The sequence below is a fragment of the Carcharodon carcharias genome, chromosome 20, assembly GCF_017639515.1.
Source record: "Carcharodon carcharias isolate sCarCar2 chromosome 20, sCarCar2.pri, whole genome shotgun sequence".
Classification (NCBI taxonomy): domain Eukaryota; kingdom Metazoa; phylum Chordata; class Chondrichthyes; order Lamniformes; family Lamnidae; genus Carcharodon; species Carcharodon carcharias.
In genome coordinates, this window is record NC_054486.1 from 97,501,036 (window position 1) to 97,521,284 (window position 20,249).

General features: G+C 46.4%; 1 protein-coding gene across 5 annotated transcripts in view; it reads right to left on the bottom strand.

The window, feature by feature from the left end:
• LOC121292833 (YLP motif-containing protein 1-like) overlaps window positions 1-20,249 on the bottom strand; it is a 159,194-nt gene that overhangs the window by 99,578 nt on the left and 39,367 nt on the right. For all 5 annotated transcript variants that reach the window (XR_005946342.1, XM_041215293.1, XM_041215292.1 and 2 more), the window contains 4 exons: window positions 16,117-17,222; window positions 9,892-15,099; window positions 1,557-1,671; window positions 637-862 (listed from right to left, as the gene is read on the bottom strand). Coding sequence is in view for 4 of the 5 variants with exons in the window: in XM_041215293.1 (XP_041071227.1) it covers window positions 637-862; window positions 1,557-1,671; window positions 9,892-15,099; window positions 16,117-17,222 (6,655 nt within the window). In the remaining variant the exon portion in view is untranslated. The remainder of the gene's footprint in view (window positions 1-636; window positions 863-1,556; window positions 1,672-9,891; window positions 15,100-16,116; window positions 17,223-20,249) is intronic.

Consider the following 20,249-nt stretch of genomic DNA (forward strand, 5'->3'; position numbering starts at 1 on the left):
AGAATCTCTTGCTTGAGCAAACCATGTGTAAAGGTCTGAGACAACAGATAGACCAATCTGCTACTTTGTGCATCCAATCTCTCAGCCAGAAGTATTTGTTATTTCTAGACTTGACTATTCCAGTGCTCTCCTGGCTGGCCTCTCACATTCCACGCAACATAAACATGAGCTCATTCAAAACTCTGCTGCCCTTAACCGAATTCGCACCAAGTGCTGATCTCTGATCAAACTTGTGTTTGCTGATCTACATTGGGTCCTAATCTGGCAATGCCTGAATTTAAAAGTTTTCATCCTTATTTTCAAATCCCTCCATGGCCTCACCCAGCCCAAACTTTGAAACCTGTTCCAGTTCTACAACCGTCATATGTCTGCACACCCCTATTTTTATAGCTACATTGATGGCCATGCTTTCAGCTGCCGATGTCTTAAATTTCAGAATTACCACCCTAAAACTCTGTGCCTCTTTCTCTTCCTTTAAAGCGTTCCTCAAAATCTACCTCTTTGACTAAGCTTTTGGTCATCTGTCCTAACAGCACATGCAGTTTGATGTCAAATTTTGTTTGGAATATTCTTCAAAGCACTTTATTTACATTATAGGCACACCATACATGCTTTTCATGTTGATTTCATACTCACCACGTCCGTGCCCATAATCAACAGTTTTCTGAATCGGTGGTGGTTTGTTAAGGGAAGTGGTAGAGACTGGTGAAGGCTCACTGTAACCATAATTGGAATCAGGATTCTTGGGTTCAGTTCCAGAATCCCATAAACCGTGGAATGTATCTGTGTCCCAACGCTCTGACTGAATGGGAGTTTCAGATGGGACTGGACCAAGTATGGAATTCTCGGTGCTTGCCATATCCTATAACAGCAATTAAGATAAAGTGATGAAGTTCGTTAAATGTTTGGGTACAGCACACTCACCTCATTATTCAAAATATAAAAAGCCACATGTAATAGAAAGCTCTGTGTTTACAGTACCATGACTAAGATAAACTGTCTTGCTATAATACAAAGTAGGAAAAAAATGGAGGGCTCATCATTTAAGGCTAATAATGAATTAGCAACCCCGAAGTCATGTGCTCAAATCCAACTGCAAAACTAATTGTAAATTTTGGTCTTTTGCAGTACTGCACCAGAAAAGAAGCTGCCACAAAAGCTATCAGATAATCATATAAAGCCAGATGGCTCATTGACATTCTTCAGGGAAGGAAACCCGCCAATCTTACCAGGTTTGGTCGCACTTGACTAAGTCAAACTGATTGACCCTTATCCTTCAGATGAATGAATGATGAGGTCACCAAGTCTTTCTTCTTCAAACCAAAGAAAGTTAATGCACCATAACAATTTATGGGATATAATTTACATTTCAAAGATAGTCTGATATGACTGCCAGTAAACAGTATCTTCTGTTGTTATCGAAGATGACAAAATAACATGCAACCCAATTTCTAATATGGTGCAGAAATACTTGTTTGAACCAATATTCAGATCTTAGTGTTCGAAACTGGTGTTGTTATCCAGCTCTTGAACTGGAATGCTGGCTATTTTCTTACCTTGTAAAAGTCTTGACCAGTTTTAGCATTCTGATAATCTTGAATTACAGGAGGAATTCCTGCTGAATCTGTTTTGCTAGGTAAAAGAGGTACTCTCTCAATCTCCTGCAGCTCGCTGAAATACAACAAAAAGCAAAGTTAAAACACTGAGCATAACTTTGGTGAAGAAGATAATGCTGTTAGCAACAGAATCAGAGAAGCATATGTTCACAATCCAGTATGGCAGACTCGATGCTTTATCTTCGTGATGTGGGATGCTCATGCAACTTTTCCTGGGTAAAAATGCGTATATTTCTTCATACACATTAAGAACAACAGCACAGATTTAGCATAAATTTTGACTTCTGAATACATCTTCTTATAACTCTTCCCTTAACTGGCACAACTAATCTGAAATTATCTTACTTTCAATGTTCATGATGCATGTCAAATCACTGTTGAAGGAAAACGCAAAGTTTCCAAATAATTGTTCAAAAAGATCAGAGATAATTAAAGTGGTTGCAAAAGAGAGCAAATACTATAGTTATTTTTCAGTAAGCATTTAAATCAAACTGATTGACCTTTCATCCTTCAGATGAATGAGGTCACCAAGTCTTTCTTCTTCAAACCGAAGAAAGTAAACGTACCACAAGAAGTTATGGGATATAACTTACATTTCAATGATAGCCTGATATGACTGTCTGTAAACAGTATCGTGTGCTGCTATTGAAGATGACAAAATGACATGAAACCCAGTTTCCCGGTATGGTGCAGAAATATTTCTTTAAGCAAATATTCGGATCTCAGTGTTCGAATCTGGTGTTATGCACATCAGTGCAAAAGAAGCATTCACAACAATCTTCAGCCAGAAGTGCTGAGTGGATGATCCATCTCGGTCTCTTCCGGAGGTCACCAGCATCACAGCTGCCAGTCTTCAGCCAGTTCAATTCACTCCACGTGACATCGCGAAACGGTTCAAGGCATTGGATACTGCAAAGGCTACGAGCCCTGATAACATTCTGGCAATAGTACTGAAGGTTTGTGCTCCAGAACTTTCTGCTCACTCAGCCTAACTGTTCCAGTACAGTTACAACACTGGCACCTGCCTAGCAACTTAGAAAATTGCCCAGATATGTTCTGTACACAAAAAGCAAGACAAATCCAATCCTGCCAATTAGCACACCATTAGTCTGTTCTCCATCATCAGTAAAGTGATGGAAGGGGTTATCAACAGTGCAATCAAGCAGCACTTGCTTAGCAATAACCTGCTCACTGATGCCCAGTTTGGGTTCTGCCAGGTCACTCAGCTCCTGACCTCATTACAGCCTTGGTTCAAACATGGACATAAGAGCTGGACTCCAGAGGTGAGGGGAGAGTGACTGTTCTTGACATCAAGGCAGCATTTGACCAAGTGTGACGTCAAGGAGCCCTAGAAAAACTGGAGTCAATGGGAATCAGGGGAAAATGCTCCGCTGGTTGGAATCATACCTAGCGCAAAGGAACATGGTTGTGGTTGCTGGAGGTCAATCACCTCCGTGCCAGGACATCATGGCAGGAGTTCCTCAGGGTAGTTTCCTCAGCCCAACCATCTTCAGCTGCTTCATCAATGACCTTCCTTCCATCATTAGGTCAGAAGTGGAGATGTCTGCTGATGATTGCACAATGTTCAGCACCATTAACGACTCCTCAGGTATAGAAGCAGTCCATGTGCAAAAGCAGCATGGGCTGGACGAAATCCAGGCTTGGGCTGACAAAGTGACAAGTAACTTTCGTGCCACACAAGTGCCAGGCAATGACCATCTCTAACAAGGGAGAATCTATCCACCGTCTCATGACATTCAATGGCATTACCATCGCTGATTTCCCCCACTATCAACATCCTGGGGGTTTACCACTGACCAGAAACTGACCTGGACTAGTCATATAAATACTATGGCTACAAGAGCAGGTCAAATGCTCGGTATTCTTCAGTGAGTAACTCACCTCCTGACTCCCCAAAGCCTGTCCACCATCCACAAGGCACAAGTCAGGAATGTGATGGAATTTTCTCCACTTGTCTGGATGAGTGCATCTCCAACACTGCTCAAGAAGCTTGACACCATCCAGAACAAAACAGCCCGCTTGATTGGTACCCCATCAACAAATGTTCACCTCCTCCACCACCAATGCACAGTGGCAGCAGTGAGTACCATATGTACAAGATGCACTGCAGGAATTCACCAAGAATCCTTAGGCAGCAAATTCCAAACCCACAACCACCACCATCTAGAAGGACATCGGCAGCAGACACATGGGAACACCACAACCTGGAAGTTGCCCTCCAAGCCACTCAAAATCCTGCGCTGTTCCTTCACTGTCACTGGTTCAAAATCCTGGAACTCCCTACCTAACAGCACTGTAGGTGTACTTACACCACATGGGCTGCAGCAGTTCAACAAGGCAACTCACCACCACCTTCTCAAGGGCAATTAGGGGTGGGTAATAAATGCTAGCCTAACCAGCAATGCCCACATCCCATGAATGAATTATTTAAAAAATCACAAACATACCAGTCCACTATGCCATGGATTCAAGAAAAAAGGTTAACTTTAGCATGCCCTCCCTTAATGTACCCAATTATTGCCACGTAGCTTATGATGACACTCCAAAATGCCCAAAAACATAGATGTTTGTAATGTGCCTGAGACATCAAGTCCCTACCTACCCTTCACACTACACTGGCTAGCTGTTCCCCAACATATTAAATCCAAAGTCTCCATCCCAGTTTTCAAATCTCTCTACGGTCTCTTGTTCTACACTGCAGTCTCCTCCAGACTTTAGCATTTGGACTCTGGCTTTCTTTGCATTGGCTATCTCAGCAATGCTAAATGGTGACAATGTAGGAATAGGCAGAGCCTTCAGTCAGGCACCACTCATTTCCTCTCCCTTTCTTAACGTGCATCCAAATCTCTCTCTCACTTTAAAAACCATCTCAATCACCTATTCAATTAAACCTTCTCTCCACCTTTCCTAAATTCTAAGCATTCTGTTTCTTTTACTATTTCACTGTGAAGTTCCTAGAAACCTGATGTGTTTTTTAAAATTTGTTCCTGGGATGTGTGTCGCTGGCAAGGCCAGCAGTTATTAGCTAACTACCTTGAAAGATGGTTACAAGACACCTTCTTGAACCAATGCAATCCTATGATGTAGGCACATCCATGGTGCTGTTGGTAGGGAGTTCCAGGATTTTGATTCAGTGACAGTGAAGGAATGGCAATATATTTTCAAGTCAGGTTGTGTGCAATTGGAGGGTAATATACCCATGCCCATCTTGCCCTTCTAGGCAATAGAGGGCATAAGTTTGCGAGATACTATCAGAGAAGCCTCAATGAGTAGCTACACTGCATCTTGTAGATAGTGCACCATGAATTGGCAGTGGTGGGAATCGAATATTTAAGATGGTGGACGGGGAACCAATCAAGCTGCCTTGTCCTGGATGGTGTCAAGTTTCTAGAGTGTGTTGCTGAAGCTGAACTGAACCAGGAAAATGCAGAGCATTGCATCAGACTCTTATCATGCCTGTAGATGGCAAACAGGCTTTAGGAAAACAGGAGGCAAGTTACTTGCCTCAAAATACTCCTGACCCACTCAAGAGCCATGTGCGCGTGTGGCCAGTCCTGTTAACTTTCTGATCAATGGTGGATCTCCAGGGTTTGATGTTGGGGAACTCAAAAACAGTAATGCTATTGAATGTCATCGGGATATAGTTAAATATTCTCTTGTGGGAGAGAGTCATTGTCTGATACATGTTATTTGCCATTTGACAGCCCTAAATGTCATCCAGGTCTTGCTGCATTTGGACACAGACTGCCTCATTATCTAAGGAGTTGTGAATGGAACTGAATACTGTGCAACCATCAGTAAACATCCTCAAGTTATACCTTATGATGGATGGGAAGGTCATTGATGAAGCAGCTGAAGATGGTTGGGCCTATGATACTACCCGAGGAATTCCTGCAACTGAAGTGATTGGTCTCCAATAACCACAAACATCTTCCATTGTGCTAGATATAACTCCAACCAGTGGATAATCCTCCCCTCCGATTCCCACTGATTTCAATTTTGCTAGGGCTCCTTAATGCCGCACTCAGTCAAATGCTACCTTAATGTCATCTCTTAAAATTCAGTGATTTTGTCCATGTTTGAACCTTGGGTCTGGAGCTGAGTAGTCCTGGCAGAATCTAAACTGAGCATCGGTGAGCAAGCTATTGGTGAGTCATGTCACTTGACAGCACTTTCAATGACACCATCCATAATTTTGCTGATGTTTGGGATATTGAATTTGTCCCATTTTTTGTGGACAAAGGCATATGGAGACAACTTTTCACTTTGTCAGATAGATGTCTATGTTGTAACTGTACTGGAACAGCTCGACTGTGTGTACACGGGGGGGGGGGGGGGGGGGCACACTAGTCCTGGCACAATTCTTTGTTGTACTCAATGCGCTCAACTGTTTCTCGGTATCCTATCGAGTGAACTGAATTGGTTGACTGGCATCTGTAATGCTGGTGACTGTTGAAGGCAGCAGAGCCAGATCATCCACTCAGCATTTCTGGTTGAAGATGGATACGTATAACATTCAGCCTAGTCTTTCAAGCTCATGTACTGGGCTCAGCCAGCATTAAGGATGGGGATGTTTGTGGTGCCTTCTCCTCCCACTAATTATTTAATTGTCCACCACCATTCATTATGGATGTAACATGGATACAGAGCTTTGATCTGTTATTGGAATTGCTTAGCTTCCACTTTTTTGTATGCAAGTAGTTCTGTGATGCAGCTTGGCATCTCATTTTTAGGAAGCATGTTGCTGTTTCTGGCACACTTGCCAAAACTCCTCATTGAGCCAGGAACGATCCTCCGGATCGATGGCTTTGACTAAGGTGTTTCTCACGTGTCGGTGTAGACTCGATGGCCCGAAGGACCTCTTCTGCACTGTGATTCTGTGACAGTGAGGGATATGTCAGAGCATGAAGTTACAGATTGCAATGGAATGCAATTCTGTTGTTGCTGATGGCCACAGCATCTCATGGATGCCCAGTTTTGAGCTGCTAGATCTATTCTGAATGTACCTCATTTACCGCGTGCAATTCTGGTCGCCACATTATAAGGAAGGATGTGACTGCACTGGAGGGGGTGCAGAGGAGATTCGCCAGGATGTTGCCTGGGATGAAACATTTAAGTTATGAAGAGAGGTCAGAGAGACTTGACTTGTTTTCATTGGAGCAGAGAAGACTGAAGGGCAACCTGATCGAGGTGTACAAGATTATGAGGGGCAGGGACAGGGTGGATAGGGAGCAGCTGTTCCCCTTAGTTGAAAGGCCAGTCATGAGGGGACATTAGTTCAAGGTGAGGGGCAGGAGGTTTAGGGGGGATGTGAGGGAAAACTTTTTTACCCAGAGGGTGGGTGACAGTCTGGAATGCGCTGCCTAGGAGGGTGGTGGAGGCGGGTTGCCTCACATCCTTTAAAAAGTATCTGGATGAGCACTTGGCAAGTCATAACATTCAAGGCTATGGCCAAGTGCTGGTAAATGGGATTAAGTAGGTAGGCCAGATGTTTCTCACGTGTCGGTGCAGACTCGATGGGCTGAAGGGCCTCTTCTGCACTGTGTGATTCTGTGATTTAGCACAGCGGTAGTGCCACACAACATGGTGGAGGGCAACCTCAGTGTGAAGATGGTACTTTAAATCCACAAGAACTGTGAGGTGGTCACTCCTGCTAATATTCTCATGGATAAATGGATCTGTCACAGGTAGCTCAGTGAGGTTGAGGTCAAGTAGCTTTTTCCCCTCACAATCATTCCATTAACCCCTGCTGCTAGTCCAGTCTGGCAGATATGCCTTTCAGAATTGGACCAGCTTGGCCAGCAGCGGTACTACTGAACCACTCTTGGGGCTGGATGTTGAAGTCCCCATCCAGAGTGCATTCTGTGCCCTTGTTACCCTCAGTGGTTCTTCCAAATGCTGATCAGGATGAAGCTGTACTGGTTAATTACCACCTTCTGCTCTCCCCATTAGGCAATCAGCAGGAAGTTTCCTTGCCCATATTTAATCAGATGCCATAAGACTACATGCAGTACAGAGTCCATGTTGAGGACTCCCAACATCACTCCTTCCCAAGGGTATACCACTGTGCAGCCACCTTATGGTGGATAAGACATATCCAGAGGTGATGGTGAAAGCCAAACCCTCAGAATTATCCCTTTGTCAGGTTGCTGATGGACTCATCTCCTAGCACTGACACTAATGCTCATATGTTAGTGAGGAGATCAATTGGACTGGGTTTACCTTTGATGTTTAGGTCAATGCCAGGTGGTGGGTCCAGTTTTATTCTTCTTGAAAGTTTTTTTTGCAGTGGTTCAATATAGCTGAGTGGTTTGCTAGATTATTTCGGAGGGTAGGTAAAAGTCAACCAAACATGCTCCGCCATTCAAACAACTCATGGCTGATCATCTACCTCTTAGACCATTTTCCCCCACTATCTCCATATATTCACCACGTTGTGAGGGAAGAAATTCTTCCTCATCTTGGTCTTCCATGGCCTGCCCCTTATTCTGAGACTGTGTGCCCGGTTCCAAGCTCACCAGCCAGAGAAAACATCCTATCCACATCAACCCTCTCACGCTTTGTAAGAATTTTATAAGTTTCAACGAGGTCACCTCTAATTCTTTGAAGTTCTTTGAAAGAGAATACAGATCCAGTTTCCTCAATCTCTCTTTGTAAGACAATCCTGCCATCCCAGGGATTAGTTAGGAGAAGTGCACGAGAGATTCACCAATGGGAAGTACATTCCTCCTTAGATAAGGGGACCAAAACTATACATAATACTCCAGATGCAATCTTATCAAGCCACTTTACAATTGCAGCAAGACATCCTTATTCTGGCACTTGAATCCTCTTGCAATGAGGGCCATAGGATCTGGACATTGCTGACGATGCCAGCATTTGTTGCCCATCCCTGACCTGAGAGCTGTTACGAGTCAGTCCAATTGCTGAGTGTCCAGTCAAATCTAGGCTAGGAGAGCTCATTAAAGAACCAGATGGGTTTTTAACCACAATCAATGACAGTTTCATGGTCACCATTACTGAGGCTAGCTTTATAATCCAGATTTATTAATTAAGTTTAAATTGCACCACCTGCCATCTCCCTCTAATATCACTGAACCTTTACCCCAGGCTTCTGGATTACTTGTCCAGTAACACAAACACTATGCTACAGCTGCCATATATAAAAAGCTCTGGGTAAATACAAGTTAGAATACCACATGTAAACTATGTCCACCAGCAAATAAGCAGAACACAACCACGACACAGGGGACAACTTTGAGCATCAAGGTTGATGAAAGTATTGATGATTTTCCTTGCACAAACTGGTGTGGGAACCAATCCAAACCTTCAAAGACAAATTATTTGGGGGGAAAAACTAAAAAATTAATAGATGAGATATACAACTGAATAATTGTCAACTTCCAAACATCATTTGATATGGTTCCAAATGTAAGGCTTAGGGAGTTTCATAAAATAATGGAATGACAGCTCAAAATTGGATTGTCACAAGATGGTCAGACTGATCAATATGTGTCAAGCCATCGTGAAGTTCTTATGAGCAAGAAAAAAGCAAATACTAAAATGTTTCCCGAGTTCTTCTGAAATCTCTCCTCCAACTTCCCCTCACACCCATAATTTTCTGTCCTCTCCTGAAGGTGCTAATTTTTGCTGGAATGTGGCAGCATAGGCTCCAGCTCTGACAGCTTGATCAAGTACTCTCTTGGTGTCTAAGTCTAGAAAGAAAATGTCAGCAGGTTAAATAATTACAATAGCCATCACAGCCAACATGAATTCTATCCTCAAGAGATCTTCATATTGGCACATTTGCTAACAGGAGCCACCAGACACCAATCAGTAGGAGGATTATTGGCAGATCCTTCCCCCTCTAACTAAGGAGCACTAAGGTGGATTAGAATGAACAGAATGGGGATTAAACCTGGAGCACTCATTTGTATCACTTGGCATTGCACGCCAAAATGTTATTCTAATCTTGTACAGATTATTAGTGGTTAAAGGATTGGGAGAAATTTGGTAGTGATGAGGACAATTGGAAATCAAAACATTTTTAACTTTTGGTAATGTTACATTAAACTTTACTCCAGGATATGGAGCAGAACCATGCTTTAATAGATTGGAAATTGTTTGTGATGGGAAGCAAGCTGAAGAAGTTGAATCATCTTTTCTCAATGGTTTTTATTATCTGGCCATGTTTTCCCACATTGCATAACCATTCTCTCAAAATATATCCAATATACAAAAAAGAGCCACTTACCGTAATAATTTCAGTTCCTGCGCTGCCTTCAAGATGATTTCATGTTCTCGTTCAGACAATGCGACTATATTTTGTCCACCAGGTGGTTGGTCTGCCAGAGGTTTTTCAGAGAAAGGCACTGGTGGCTCTTCAGCTAGGACAGGCGCTCGAACAGGACCTGTCTGTGGTGGCATCTCACGCAAACTGTCAAAGGGTAACCGTCTGTTGTCTGTATCTGGATATCTTCTTTCATCTATCTGTTCTCTCTGCCATCCAAGCCTTTCTGGAGGATAATCACGTTCATCTCTCTTCCAGTCTGGCCTTTCTGGATAGTCCTGACTCCACAACTCCCGTTCTTGCTCATGATGGTAACCCCGTTCCGGTTCATCCCTCCATGGCTCTTCTCTCCATCTATCAGGTCGTGGACGTAAAGGAGAAAAGTCCCTTCCACAACCATGTAGGTCCCATTCTTCTCGTTGTCTGTGGAAGTATTCTCTATCATGTTCATTGTCTCTGTTAAATCCATGTTCACGAGACCTTCCACTCCTGTCAAATTCTCTGTCAAAGCCTCGGTCAAAAACTTCAATTTGAGGTGGAGCTCGGATCTCCCTTCTGTCTAAAATTTCATGAGGCAGAGGTGGTCGCCGAAGAAGTGAGCGTTCCTCTCTTCTAAATTGATCTCTTTCATCCCAAAAGTCTGGGCTATTGCCCGTCCAATTTCCCCTTTCCCAAGACATAGCTCTCTCTCTTTCATAAGCTGGACCTCCTCTTGGTCCAGAGAAATGATCCAAAGGTCTTTCTTCCTCCTGATGCCAATGTCCCTGCATTTCCATCCTGTGATGTAGCAGTGGTCTTATCTCTGGGCCATCTCTATTACTGTCAATATCATTCTTGCGCATAGAGGGGTAGTCTTTGCCAATGTGTGGCCTAGGCTCTGGTCCCTTCCCTTGGTCATTGTTTGGATGCAATGGTGTAGATGCAAACCTTTTGTCTGCTTCAGCAGTTTTTAGCTCAGATTTCTCAGATATAGCCTTTGTGGTAGCTGATGAATTGGATAGACTTTGCACAACTGGATCTTTTTGATCCTGAGCAACTGTTACCAAAGGAATTGTTGCCTCAGAACTGTCCATTTTCTTCTGAATTTCATGTGATTTAGATAAATCAACATTTTTTTTCAATAAATCTTTATTTGCAGTTGAATCTGAACTTTTATAACCTGCAGCAGCCAAGGCTGCATTGGCTGGGTTTTTTTCATTTATTTGTTCCACTGAAGCCAGTGATACCAGATCTGTGTTTTGTTTTACATCTTTGCCTACAGCTGTCATCTCAGCTTTCTTGTCTCCAACTAGTTTTATCTGCGCCTCAACTTGTTCCAAAGGTGGGTGAGAAGACTGGGGTCCTTTCAAACCTTGCCCAGATTGTCCAGCTGTAACTTGAAGGCCTTTGGGTCTTGGACTGGGTACAGAAGGTCCAGTGGGGCAAAGCCCACGTGGCCCAGTTAACCTTGGTCCCTTTGGGCCATCAAACCTTGAACCTTGAAATCTTCCACCTTCAAAGCGCTGCCCGGGACCCTGGCCTTCAAGGCGCTGCCCGGGACCCTGGCCTTCAAGGCGCTGCCTGGGACCCTGGCCTTCAAGGCGCTGCCCCGGTCCCTGGCCTTCAAGGCGCTGCCCCGGTCCCTGGCCTTCAAGGTGCTGCCCCGGTCCCTGGCCTTCAAGGCGCTGCCCCTGTCCATGGCCTTCAAGGCGCTGCCCAGGACCATGGCCTTCAAGGCGCTGCCCAGGACCATGGCCTTCAAGGCGCTGCCCAGGACCATGGCCTTCAAAGCGCTGCCTCAGTCCCTGGCCTTCAAAGCGCTGACCATAAGATTGCCCATCAAAATGCTGCCCCTGACCCGGGTGCTCAAACCACTGACATGCACCAGGATCGTCAAAGGACTGGCCTGAACCCTGGCCCTCAAAACGATACCCTGGACCACAACCATCAAAGCGTTGCCCAGGACCAGCAGCATGCTGGGCTGGACCCTGGCCCTCAAAGCGTCCTCCCCGACCTTGGCCCTCAAAGCGAGCCCCTGGACCCCGGCCCTCAAAGCGATTCCCTGGACCCCGGCCGTCGAAGCGACTACCCGGACCCTGGCCTTCGAAGCGACCACCCCGACCCTGGCCTTCGAAGCGACCACCCCGACCCTGGCCTTCGAAGCGAGCCCCCCGGCCCTGGTCCTCGAAGCGACTGCCTGGGCCCTGGGCCTCGAAGCGGCTACCTCCTGGGCCCTCGAAGTGGCTACCCCCTGGGCCCTCGAAGCGGTTACCCCCTGGGCCCTCGAAGCGGTTACCCCCTGGGCCCTCGAAGCGGTTACCCCCTGGGCCCTCGAAGCGGTTACCCCCTGGGCCCTCGAAGCGGTTACCCCCTGGGCCCTCGAAGCGGTTACCCCCTGGGCCCTCGAAGCGGTTACCTCCGGGGCCCTCGAAGCGGTTACCCCCTGGGCCCTCGAAGCGGTTACCCCCTGGGCCCTCGAAGCGGTTACCCCCTGGGCCCTCGAAGCGGTTACCCCCTGGGCCCTCGAAGCGGTTACCCCCTGGGCCCTCGAAGCGGTTACCCCCTGGGCCCTCGAAGCGGTTACCCCCTGGGCCCTCGAAGCGGTTACCCCCTGGGCCCTCGAAGCGGTTACCCCCTGGGCCCTCGAAGCGGTTACCCCCTGGGCCCTCGAAGCGGTTACCCCCTGGGCCCTCGAAGCGGTTACCCCCTGGGCCCTCGAAGCGGTTACCTGCCTGGCCCTCGAAGCGGTTACCTGCCTGGCCCTCCCGAGTGCCCCCGGGGCCCTCAAAGCGATTGCCCCCCGGGCCCTCAAAGCGACTGCCCCCGGGGCCCTCAAAGCGACCGCCCCCGGGGCCCTCAAAGCGACCGCCCCCGGGGCCCTCAAAGCGACCGCCCCCGGGGCCCTCAAAGCGACCGCCCCCTGGGCCCTCAAAGCGACTGCCTCCCGGGCCCTCAAAGCGACTGCCCCCCGGGCCCTCAAAGCGACCGCCCCCGGGGCCCTCAAAGCGACCGTCCCCAGGGCCCTCAAAGCGATTGCCCCCCGGGCCCTCAAAGCGATTGCCCCCAGGGCCCTCAAAGCGATTGCCCCCCGGGCCCTCAAAGCGACTGCCCCCCGGGCCCTCAAAGCGACTGCCCCCCGGGCCCTCAAAGCGACCGCCCCCCGGGCCCTCAAAGCGATTGCCCCCCGGGCCCTCAAAGCGATTGCCCCCCGGGCCTTCAAAGCGATTGCCTCCTGGGCCCTCAATGCGATTGCCTCCTGGGCCCTCAAAGCGATTATCCCCAAGTCCCTGGCCTTCAAAGTAGTTGACCCCTGGATCCTGCTTCTCAAATCGATTTTCAGGACCCTTTTTCTCAAAGTGATTACTGGGACCCTGCTGCTCAGACCGATTGCCAGGAATCTGGTCCTCATTGCGACTCCCTGGACCTCGAGTTTCAAAGCAACTACCAGGACCCTGACTCGCAAAGCGATTGCCCGGACTTTGTAATACAATGTGATTGCCTGTACCCTGCAGTTCAATGAGATCACCCTGGGCCTCAACACGATTACTCGGACCCTGCTTCTCAAAGTGATTAACTGAACCCTGTGGCCCAATACGATTACCGGTACCCTGCTTCTCGAATTGAATGACTGGGCTCTGGCCCTCAATGCAATTACCTGTACCCTGCTTCTCAAAGCGAGTGCCTGGACGCTGGCCTTCAATGCGATTAGCTGGACCCTGAGCTTCAACACGATTACTGGGGCCCTGCTTCTCGAAGCGAGTGCCTGGACCCTGCCCTTCAACGGCATTACTGGGGCCCTGGCCCTTAATATTGTTGCCCGGACCCTGCATCTCAAAGCAACTAGTGTGACCCTGGTTTTTAAGGAGATTGCCTGAACCCTGTTTATCAAGGCGATTACTGAGACCCTGCTCCCCAAGGTGATTGCTGGGACCCTGCTTCTCAATGCGATTACCCAGATTCTGCTTCTCAACACGATTACCCGGACCCTGCATTTCAACACGATTACCTGGACCTTGTGTCTCAACGCGATTACCCGGGCCCTCTTTCTCAAGGTGATTGCCAGGGCTCTCCTTCCCAAGGCTGCTGCCGGGACCCTCCTTCTCAAGGCCGCTGCCGGGTCCCTCCTTCCCAAGGCGGCTGCCGGGAACTTCCTTCCCAAGGTGACTGCCGGGACCCTCCTTCCCAAGGTGACTGCCGGGACCCTCCTTCCCAAGGTGACTGCCGGGACCCTCCTTCCCAAGGTGACTGCCGGGACCCTCCTTCCCAAGGTGACTGCTGGGAACCGTCTCCTCAACTCGATTGCTCGGACTCTCCTTCTCAGGGCGATTACTGGGGGCCTGCATCTCAATCCGATTAACAAGCCCCTGTTTCTCAACACGATTACCAAGACCCTGCTTCTCAACAAGATTACCGGGACCCTGCTTCTCAACGAGATTACCGGGGCCCTGCTTCTCAACGAGATTACCTGGGCCCTGCTTCTCAGCGAGGTTACTGGGACCCTGTTTCTCAGCAAGATTACCGGGACCCTGTTTCTCAGCAAGATTACCAGGAGCCTGCTTTTCAAAGCGATTACTGGGAGCTTGCTTTTCAAAGCGATTACCGGGAGCCTGCTTTTCGAAGCGATTACCGGGAGCCTGCTTTTCGAAGCGATTACCGGGAGCCTGCTTTTCGAAGCGATTACCGGGAGCCTGCTTTTCAAAGCGATTACCGGGAGCCTGCTTTTCAAAGCGATTACCAGGAGCCTGCTTTTCAAAGCGTTCACTGGGGCCCTGCTTTTCAAAGCGTTCACTGGGACCCTGCTTTTCAAAGCGTTCACTGGGACCCTGCTTTTCAAAGCGTTCACTGGGACCCTGTTTCTCAAAGCGATTACCGTGGGCCTGACTCAAAGCCTCAGCCTCATGGTGATGACCAGGGACTTTACCCTCAAATTGCTGACCCATAGCTGAATCCTCAACACGTTGACCTACAACTTCACCTCCACTACTCTGAACTGCAGCCTCATTCTCAGCATGCTGGCTTGCAGCCTCACCCTCATCACGCTGGCCCGAAGCCTGTCCTTCAAATCTCATTTGGGGTCCTTCAAATCGGTGGCTTTGAAGTCTAGGGCCCCTTAAATCAAAACGTGAACGAGAACCTTCCCTTGCTCCTGGTCCATCAAATCTTTGCATTCCTCTCCCATGTGTTCCACCAAACCTTTGGAGAAAAAGAAAAAATACTTTGTCACTAAAACTCACTTTTGCTTTTAATAATCTCCTGAAAAATTCAAATGAAACCTGTTTCGCTTTTGGTGAATAAGTGCACAAATTTCTCTCCTAAAAGATTACACACTGAATTAATACTAGGTCATCAAAAAACTTGCTTAAATTTTGATATTTTTGCAACATGGCAGTCAGCTTGCTAATCAGTTTATGGCATATCTTTCAGTTGATTCTTTTGAGGAACAATTAGCTTAATTTTGTTTCACATTCATTGATTCAGTATAGAAATCTTACTGCATTGTTTGAAACACACGCTATACATTAGCATGCACAACACAATTCCAAACATGGCAACCTAAGAACGTTTTCTTTTTACAAAGGATCATTGATGTCTTATCTTCCCTAAAACAAAATGCAAAATATAAAGCTGTATTTCCAAAATAATCACTTTGATGCGGCAATTTACTGAACTAAAAGAACATGTGTGCATAATTAAAAGCTATCAAAGGAAAATAAACTGCAACTTTACCATTTAATGGTAGTGCAGGCAATTTATCACAAATGGAATACAAATTAGTTCTTCTTAAGCTTAGCTTGGGATAGCCAATCAGCCTCTCCCAAAACTACATTTGCCTACTCTGGGGCCTAAATGTATATCTTTGCCTAGTACTCAATCTTAATGTGAAAAAGAGAGAACAATGAAAGATAAAGTCACAATTATACAGGAAGTCTATCTTTCATTCTGACCCATTCTAAAACAAAATTAATACTAGAAACTGAATGCATCAACGTAATGAGCTGGTGGGGCCTGCCATGTATTCACAGTTCTTAAACCTAATGGAACACAGCAACGTAGCTACCTGTGCTGGCACACATCTCCAGCATGTCACTAATCTCTACAGCAGGGACACCACACACACACCACACACTTGATTTAAAATTTCAAGTGATCTTTTGGACAAATGCCACCAGCTCCTTTTTATATGCATACATATAGACTAATTTTAATTACCTTGAAGTTCCAAAGTCTTCAGACCGCAGTCCACTTTGTGATGGTTCAGATGACTTTATCCCAAATCGATCATTGTGTGGTGTTAAACCTGAAGGAGACACCTTTACTTCAGCAAGTGGTGCTGGAATCAAGGGTTTCTTCTGTTCTGTGATAAGTGAAGTGTTCCGAGAAACTGGAATAGCAGTCTGGTATGCTGACAGAGGACCCTGGGAAATAGGCATAGGGGCTTGAGTCGCTGGCGGAGGGGCCTGAGTGATTGGTGGAGGGGCCTGAGTCACCGGCGGAGGGGCCTGAGTCACTGGTGGAGGGGCCTGAGTCACCGGCGGAGGGGCCAGAGAGACTGGCGGAGGGGCCAGAGAGACCGGCGGAGGGGCCAGAGAGACTGGCGGAGGGGCCAGAGAGACTGGCGGAGGGGCCAGAGAGACCAGAGGCGGGGCCAGAGAGACTGGAGGAGGGGCCAGCGAGACCGGCGGAGGGACCAGCGAGACCGGTGGAGGGGGCAGGGTTAACGGCGGAGGGGGCACATTCATCAGTGGAGGAGGCAGAGTCATTGGTGGAGGAGGCACTGTTATTGGCAGAGGCATCATTGTCATTGGCGGAGGTGTTGGAGTCACTGGTGGAGGTGCTTGAGATAATGATGGTGGAGCCTGAGACACCAGAGCAGGCGCCCGGGAGACAGGTGGACTTTTCGGTTCTGAAGAAGCTGCGTCTGCAGGTGAGCTTGCTGCTCCTTGTGTTGAAGATACAGAAGAAGTTATTGGTGGTGTAGGGGGCAATCCCATGGGTGGCACTGGAGGCATCGGCGGAGCTTGAGACATCAGTCCGCTTGACGTAGTTCCTAAATAACTCTGGGATTGACTGTTCATGTACTGCTGTTGGACATTTCTGAGAGCATCCATCCTTTCCTGAAAGTGATGATTTGTTGATACCATTTGCTCTTGCCATTGATTCCACTGAGTTTCATACTGTTGGAGCTGATCCTTATTGGGATAGGCTTGGAGCTGTGCCTTCCAAATCTGGAACTGTCGCTGCCATTCTTGATACAGAGGAATAAACTGTTGTTGCTGCATCTCTAAGTGTCTCAGCTGCATATCAAGAGGCAGTGACTAAAGAAAATGAAATGCATCATAGTTAAACTCTTGAGATTTTGTTCTTCCACTTAAAAACATATTTTGCTATTTGAAAGTTAGTCTAGATACTGAACATTAATTACCATAAACAATACTTCACTGACTAAGGTATCTGCAAAGCTGAACTGTCCTGAAAAGGTTAGGATTTTATTAATCACATTAGAAGCTTATAGAACATAAATATTTTCTACAGGTACTTAGTTTTATTCTGTTTAACATAATGGTGAGTATTAGGGTGGTTGTACTACTGTTTCTGCACTCTTCAGTAATTTGCCTACATATTTGTCCTTTATCTCCCTTCTGACTGTTTGGGGTTCTCTAGTATATAACCAGCAATGTGAATAAACCTTTTTTTGTTCTTCACTTTGACCCATATGGCCTCATTTGATAATTCTTCCAGCATATCACCTTTCCTCACAGCTGGGATTGTTTCTCTAACAAATATTGTAAACACACTTTTTTTAATTAAGTGTCTGAAAGTCCTGCAAACAGGAATGTTGAACTGCTATTGCCGCTGTTTCAGTAATATTTATTTAGTCATTTGGTAGTTCAGAACTTGAGTATTGCTGAAAAAAGAGACATGTCGAAGCTACTGTCTTGCACTCATCACAGGACACTTTGCAAGATTGTGACTCCTGGCTTGTGTCTTGTAGGTGGTAGTCAAGCTTTAAGCTACTCACCACAGAATTCCAAGCCTCTGAGCTGCTCTAGTAGCCAGTTTTTAAATAGCTGGTCCAGTTCAGTTTCTGGTCAATGGTAACCGCCTGATGTTGACAGTAGGGCATTCAGCGATGGTAATGCTACTGAACCTCAAGGGGAAATGGTTAAGATTCTGTCTTGCTGGAGACAGTCATTGCTTGGCACTCATGTAAGCAATTGGGGTCTTTAATAAGCGGGTATTCACTGCATGTTATGTGATTAGTTCTGTTAAAAGGATTTCTAAACACTGGGACCTCTGAACAGTCTTAGTTCAGGTTGCCGTGTTGACATTCCTAAGCTAATGGAATAGCATCCTGTGCACCCCCTTATCTATTCAAGTGTTTAGAAAAGACCAGGATATGACCCTCCGCAAGGTGTAAACTAAAAAGCTGACCCCAAACAGGGTGACACACAAGGGGGTGGTAACCACTCTGACGTTATGAGTACCTGTCCTGTGTTCATTGGTCAGAATAATTTGAATAGATGATTGACGCTGGGTAAGCTATCAGCAGTCCCCAAAAAGGGTAGATATGGGGAAGTCCTGCTGAGGGATCGATGCGGCTGAGGTGCTGCTGATGTGGCAGTGCTCGTTGGGCAGCTGCTTTTTTTAGATGGAAGATGGGCCTGAGGAGGAAGATCGAGAAATCGAGGGAAGAGTTTCCTAACACTTCGACTAGAGAGCTGAATGCTGTTATCACAAGCTGTTACAGGTCGTATACTTTTTTTTCCTGTCTAATTAGGTAATGTATCACATCTAAATTATTGCTTAATAAATCATCTTAAAATTACTTATGACCAATCGACTGCCTACTTAGGTATCTATGGGCCCGAATCCAACAATCTTACACTTGTGTGGTGCAAATGTTGGCTTGCCACTTAGCCCAAGACTGGATGTCGTGCATGTGGATATGGACTGCTTCAGTATCTGAGGGATTGTGAATGGTGCTGAACATTGTGCAATCATCAGTGGACATCCCACTTCTGGCCTAATGATAGAAGGAAGGTCATTGATGAAGCAGCTGAAGATGGTTAGGCCGAGGACACTACCAAGAAATTCCTGCAGCCTGGGACTAAGGTAATTGACCTCCACAATCATCTTCCTTTGTGCTAAGTATGGTTCCAACTGGAGGAGGCCTCCCCCACCTCACCCCCATCGATTCCCAGTGACCTCAGTTTTGCTAAGGCTCGTTGGTGCATTACTGTCAAATGCTGCCTTGATGTCAAAGGCTGTCACTCTCACCTCATTTCTGGAGCTCAGCTCTTCTGTCCATGTTTGGACCAAGGCTGTAATGAGGTCAGGAGCTGAGTGGCCCTGGTGGTTTCTAAACTGAGTGTCAGTGAGCAGGTTATTGCTGAGTATAAGTGCTGCTTATAGCACTGTCGGCAATACCTTCCAACACTTTGCTGAAGATCAAGCGCAGACAGGTGGGACAGTAATTGGCTGGGCTGGATTTGTCCTGCTTTTTGTGCACAGGACATACCTAGGCAATTTTCCACATTGCCGGGTAGATGCCGGTGTTGTAGTGTTGATCCTCTTCAGTACTCAGTGAACCCTTCATGATTTTGAACATGGCTTTTTAAAAAAAATCTCTCCTTAGCCTTGTGGGCTCTAAGGAAAACAAGCCCACTTTCTCTAGTTGTGTCATGCAATTGAAATCTCACATCCCTGGGTCCATTCTAGAAAATTCTACCCTGCACTCTTGCTAAGGCCTTCCTAAAGTGTGTTGCCCAGAATTGGACATAACACTCCAGCTGGGGCTTAACCAGTGATTTATAAAGGTTTAGCATAACTTCTTCACTTTTGCAATCGATGTCTGTGTTTAGGAAGCCAAGGATCCTGTATGTTATTTCTTCAAACTAGCCCTACCACCTTCAAAGATTTGTGTATCTTAGACCTTCAGGTCTCTGTTCCTGCACCGCTTTAAAGTTGTAACATTTAATTTATATAATTCTTTCTACAAATACATTGCTTCATATTTCACTGAATTAAGAATGCACTGGCCATGTATTATCACCTGCTTATTTTCTAGACTTTAATGACCTAGAAAATCTTGTATTGATGAATAATAATGCGAGAATGAACCTGTGATTGAGTTCTTTCTTCAAAATTAAACAAAAACAAATCAGTTCAATTTTGATGGCTTTAATTAGCAATTGTGTCTTATTGACAATTAGAATGTTTACAATCATATCCAGGAACTAATCTTAAAATGCCAAATTCAAAGTTTACAAAGATCCCGGAGAAAATTATAAACCAGTGCAGTCACACATGGAATCCTCTTGACCCAATATTGGCAGCCTATC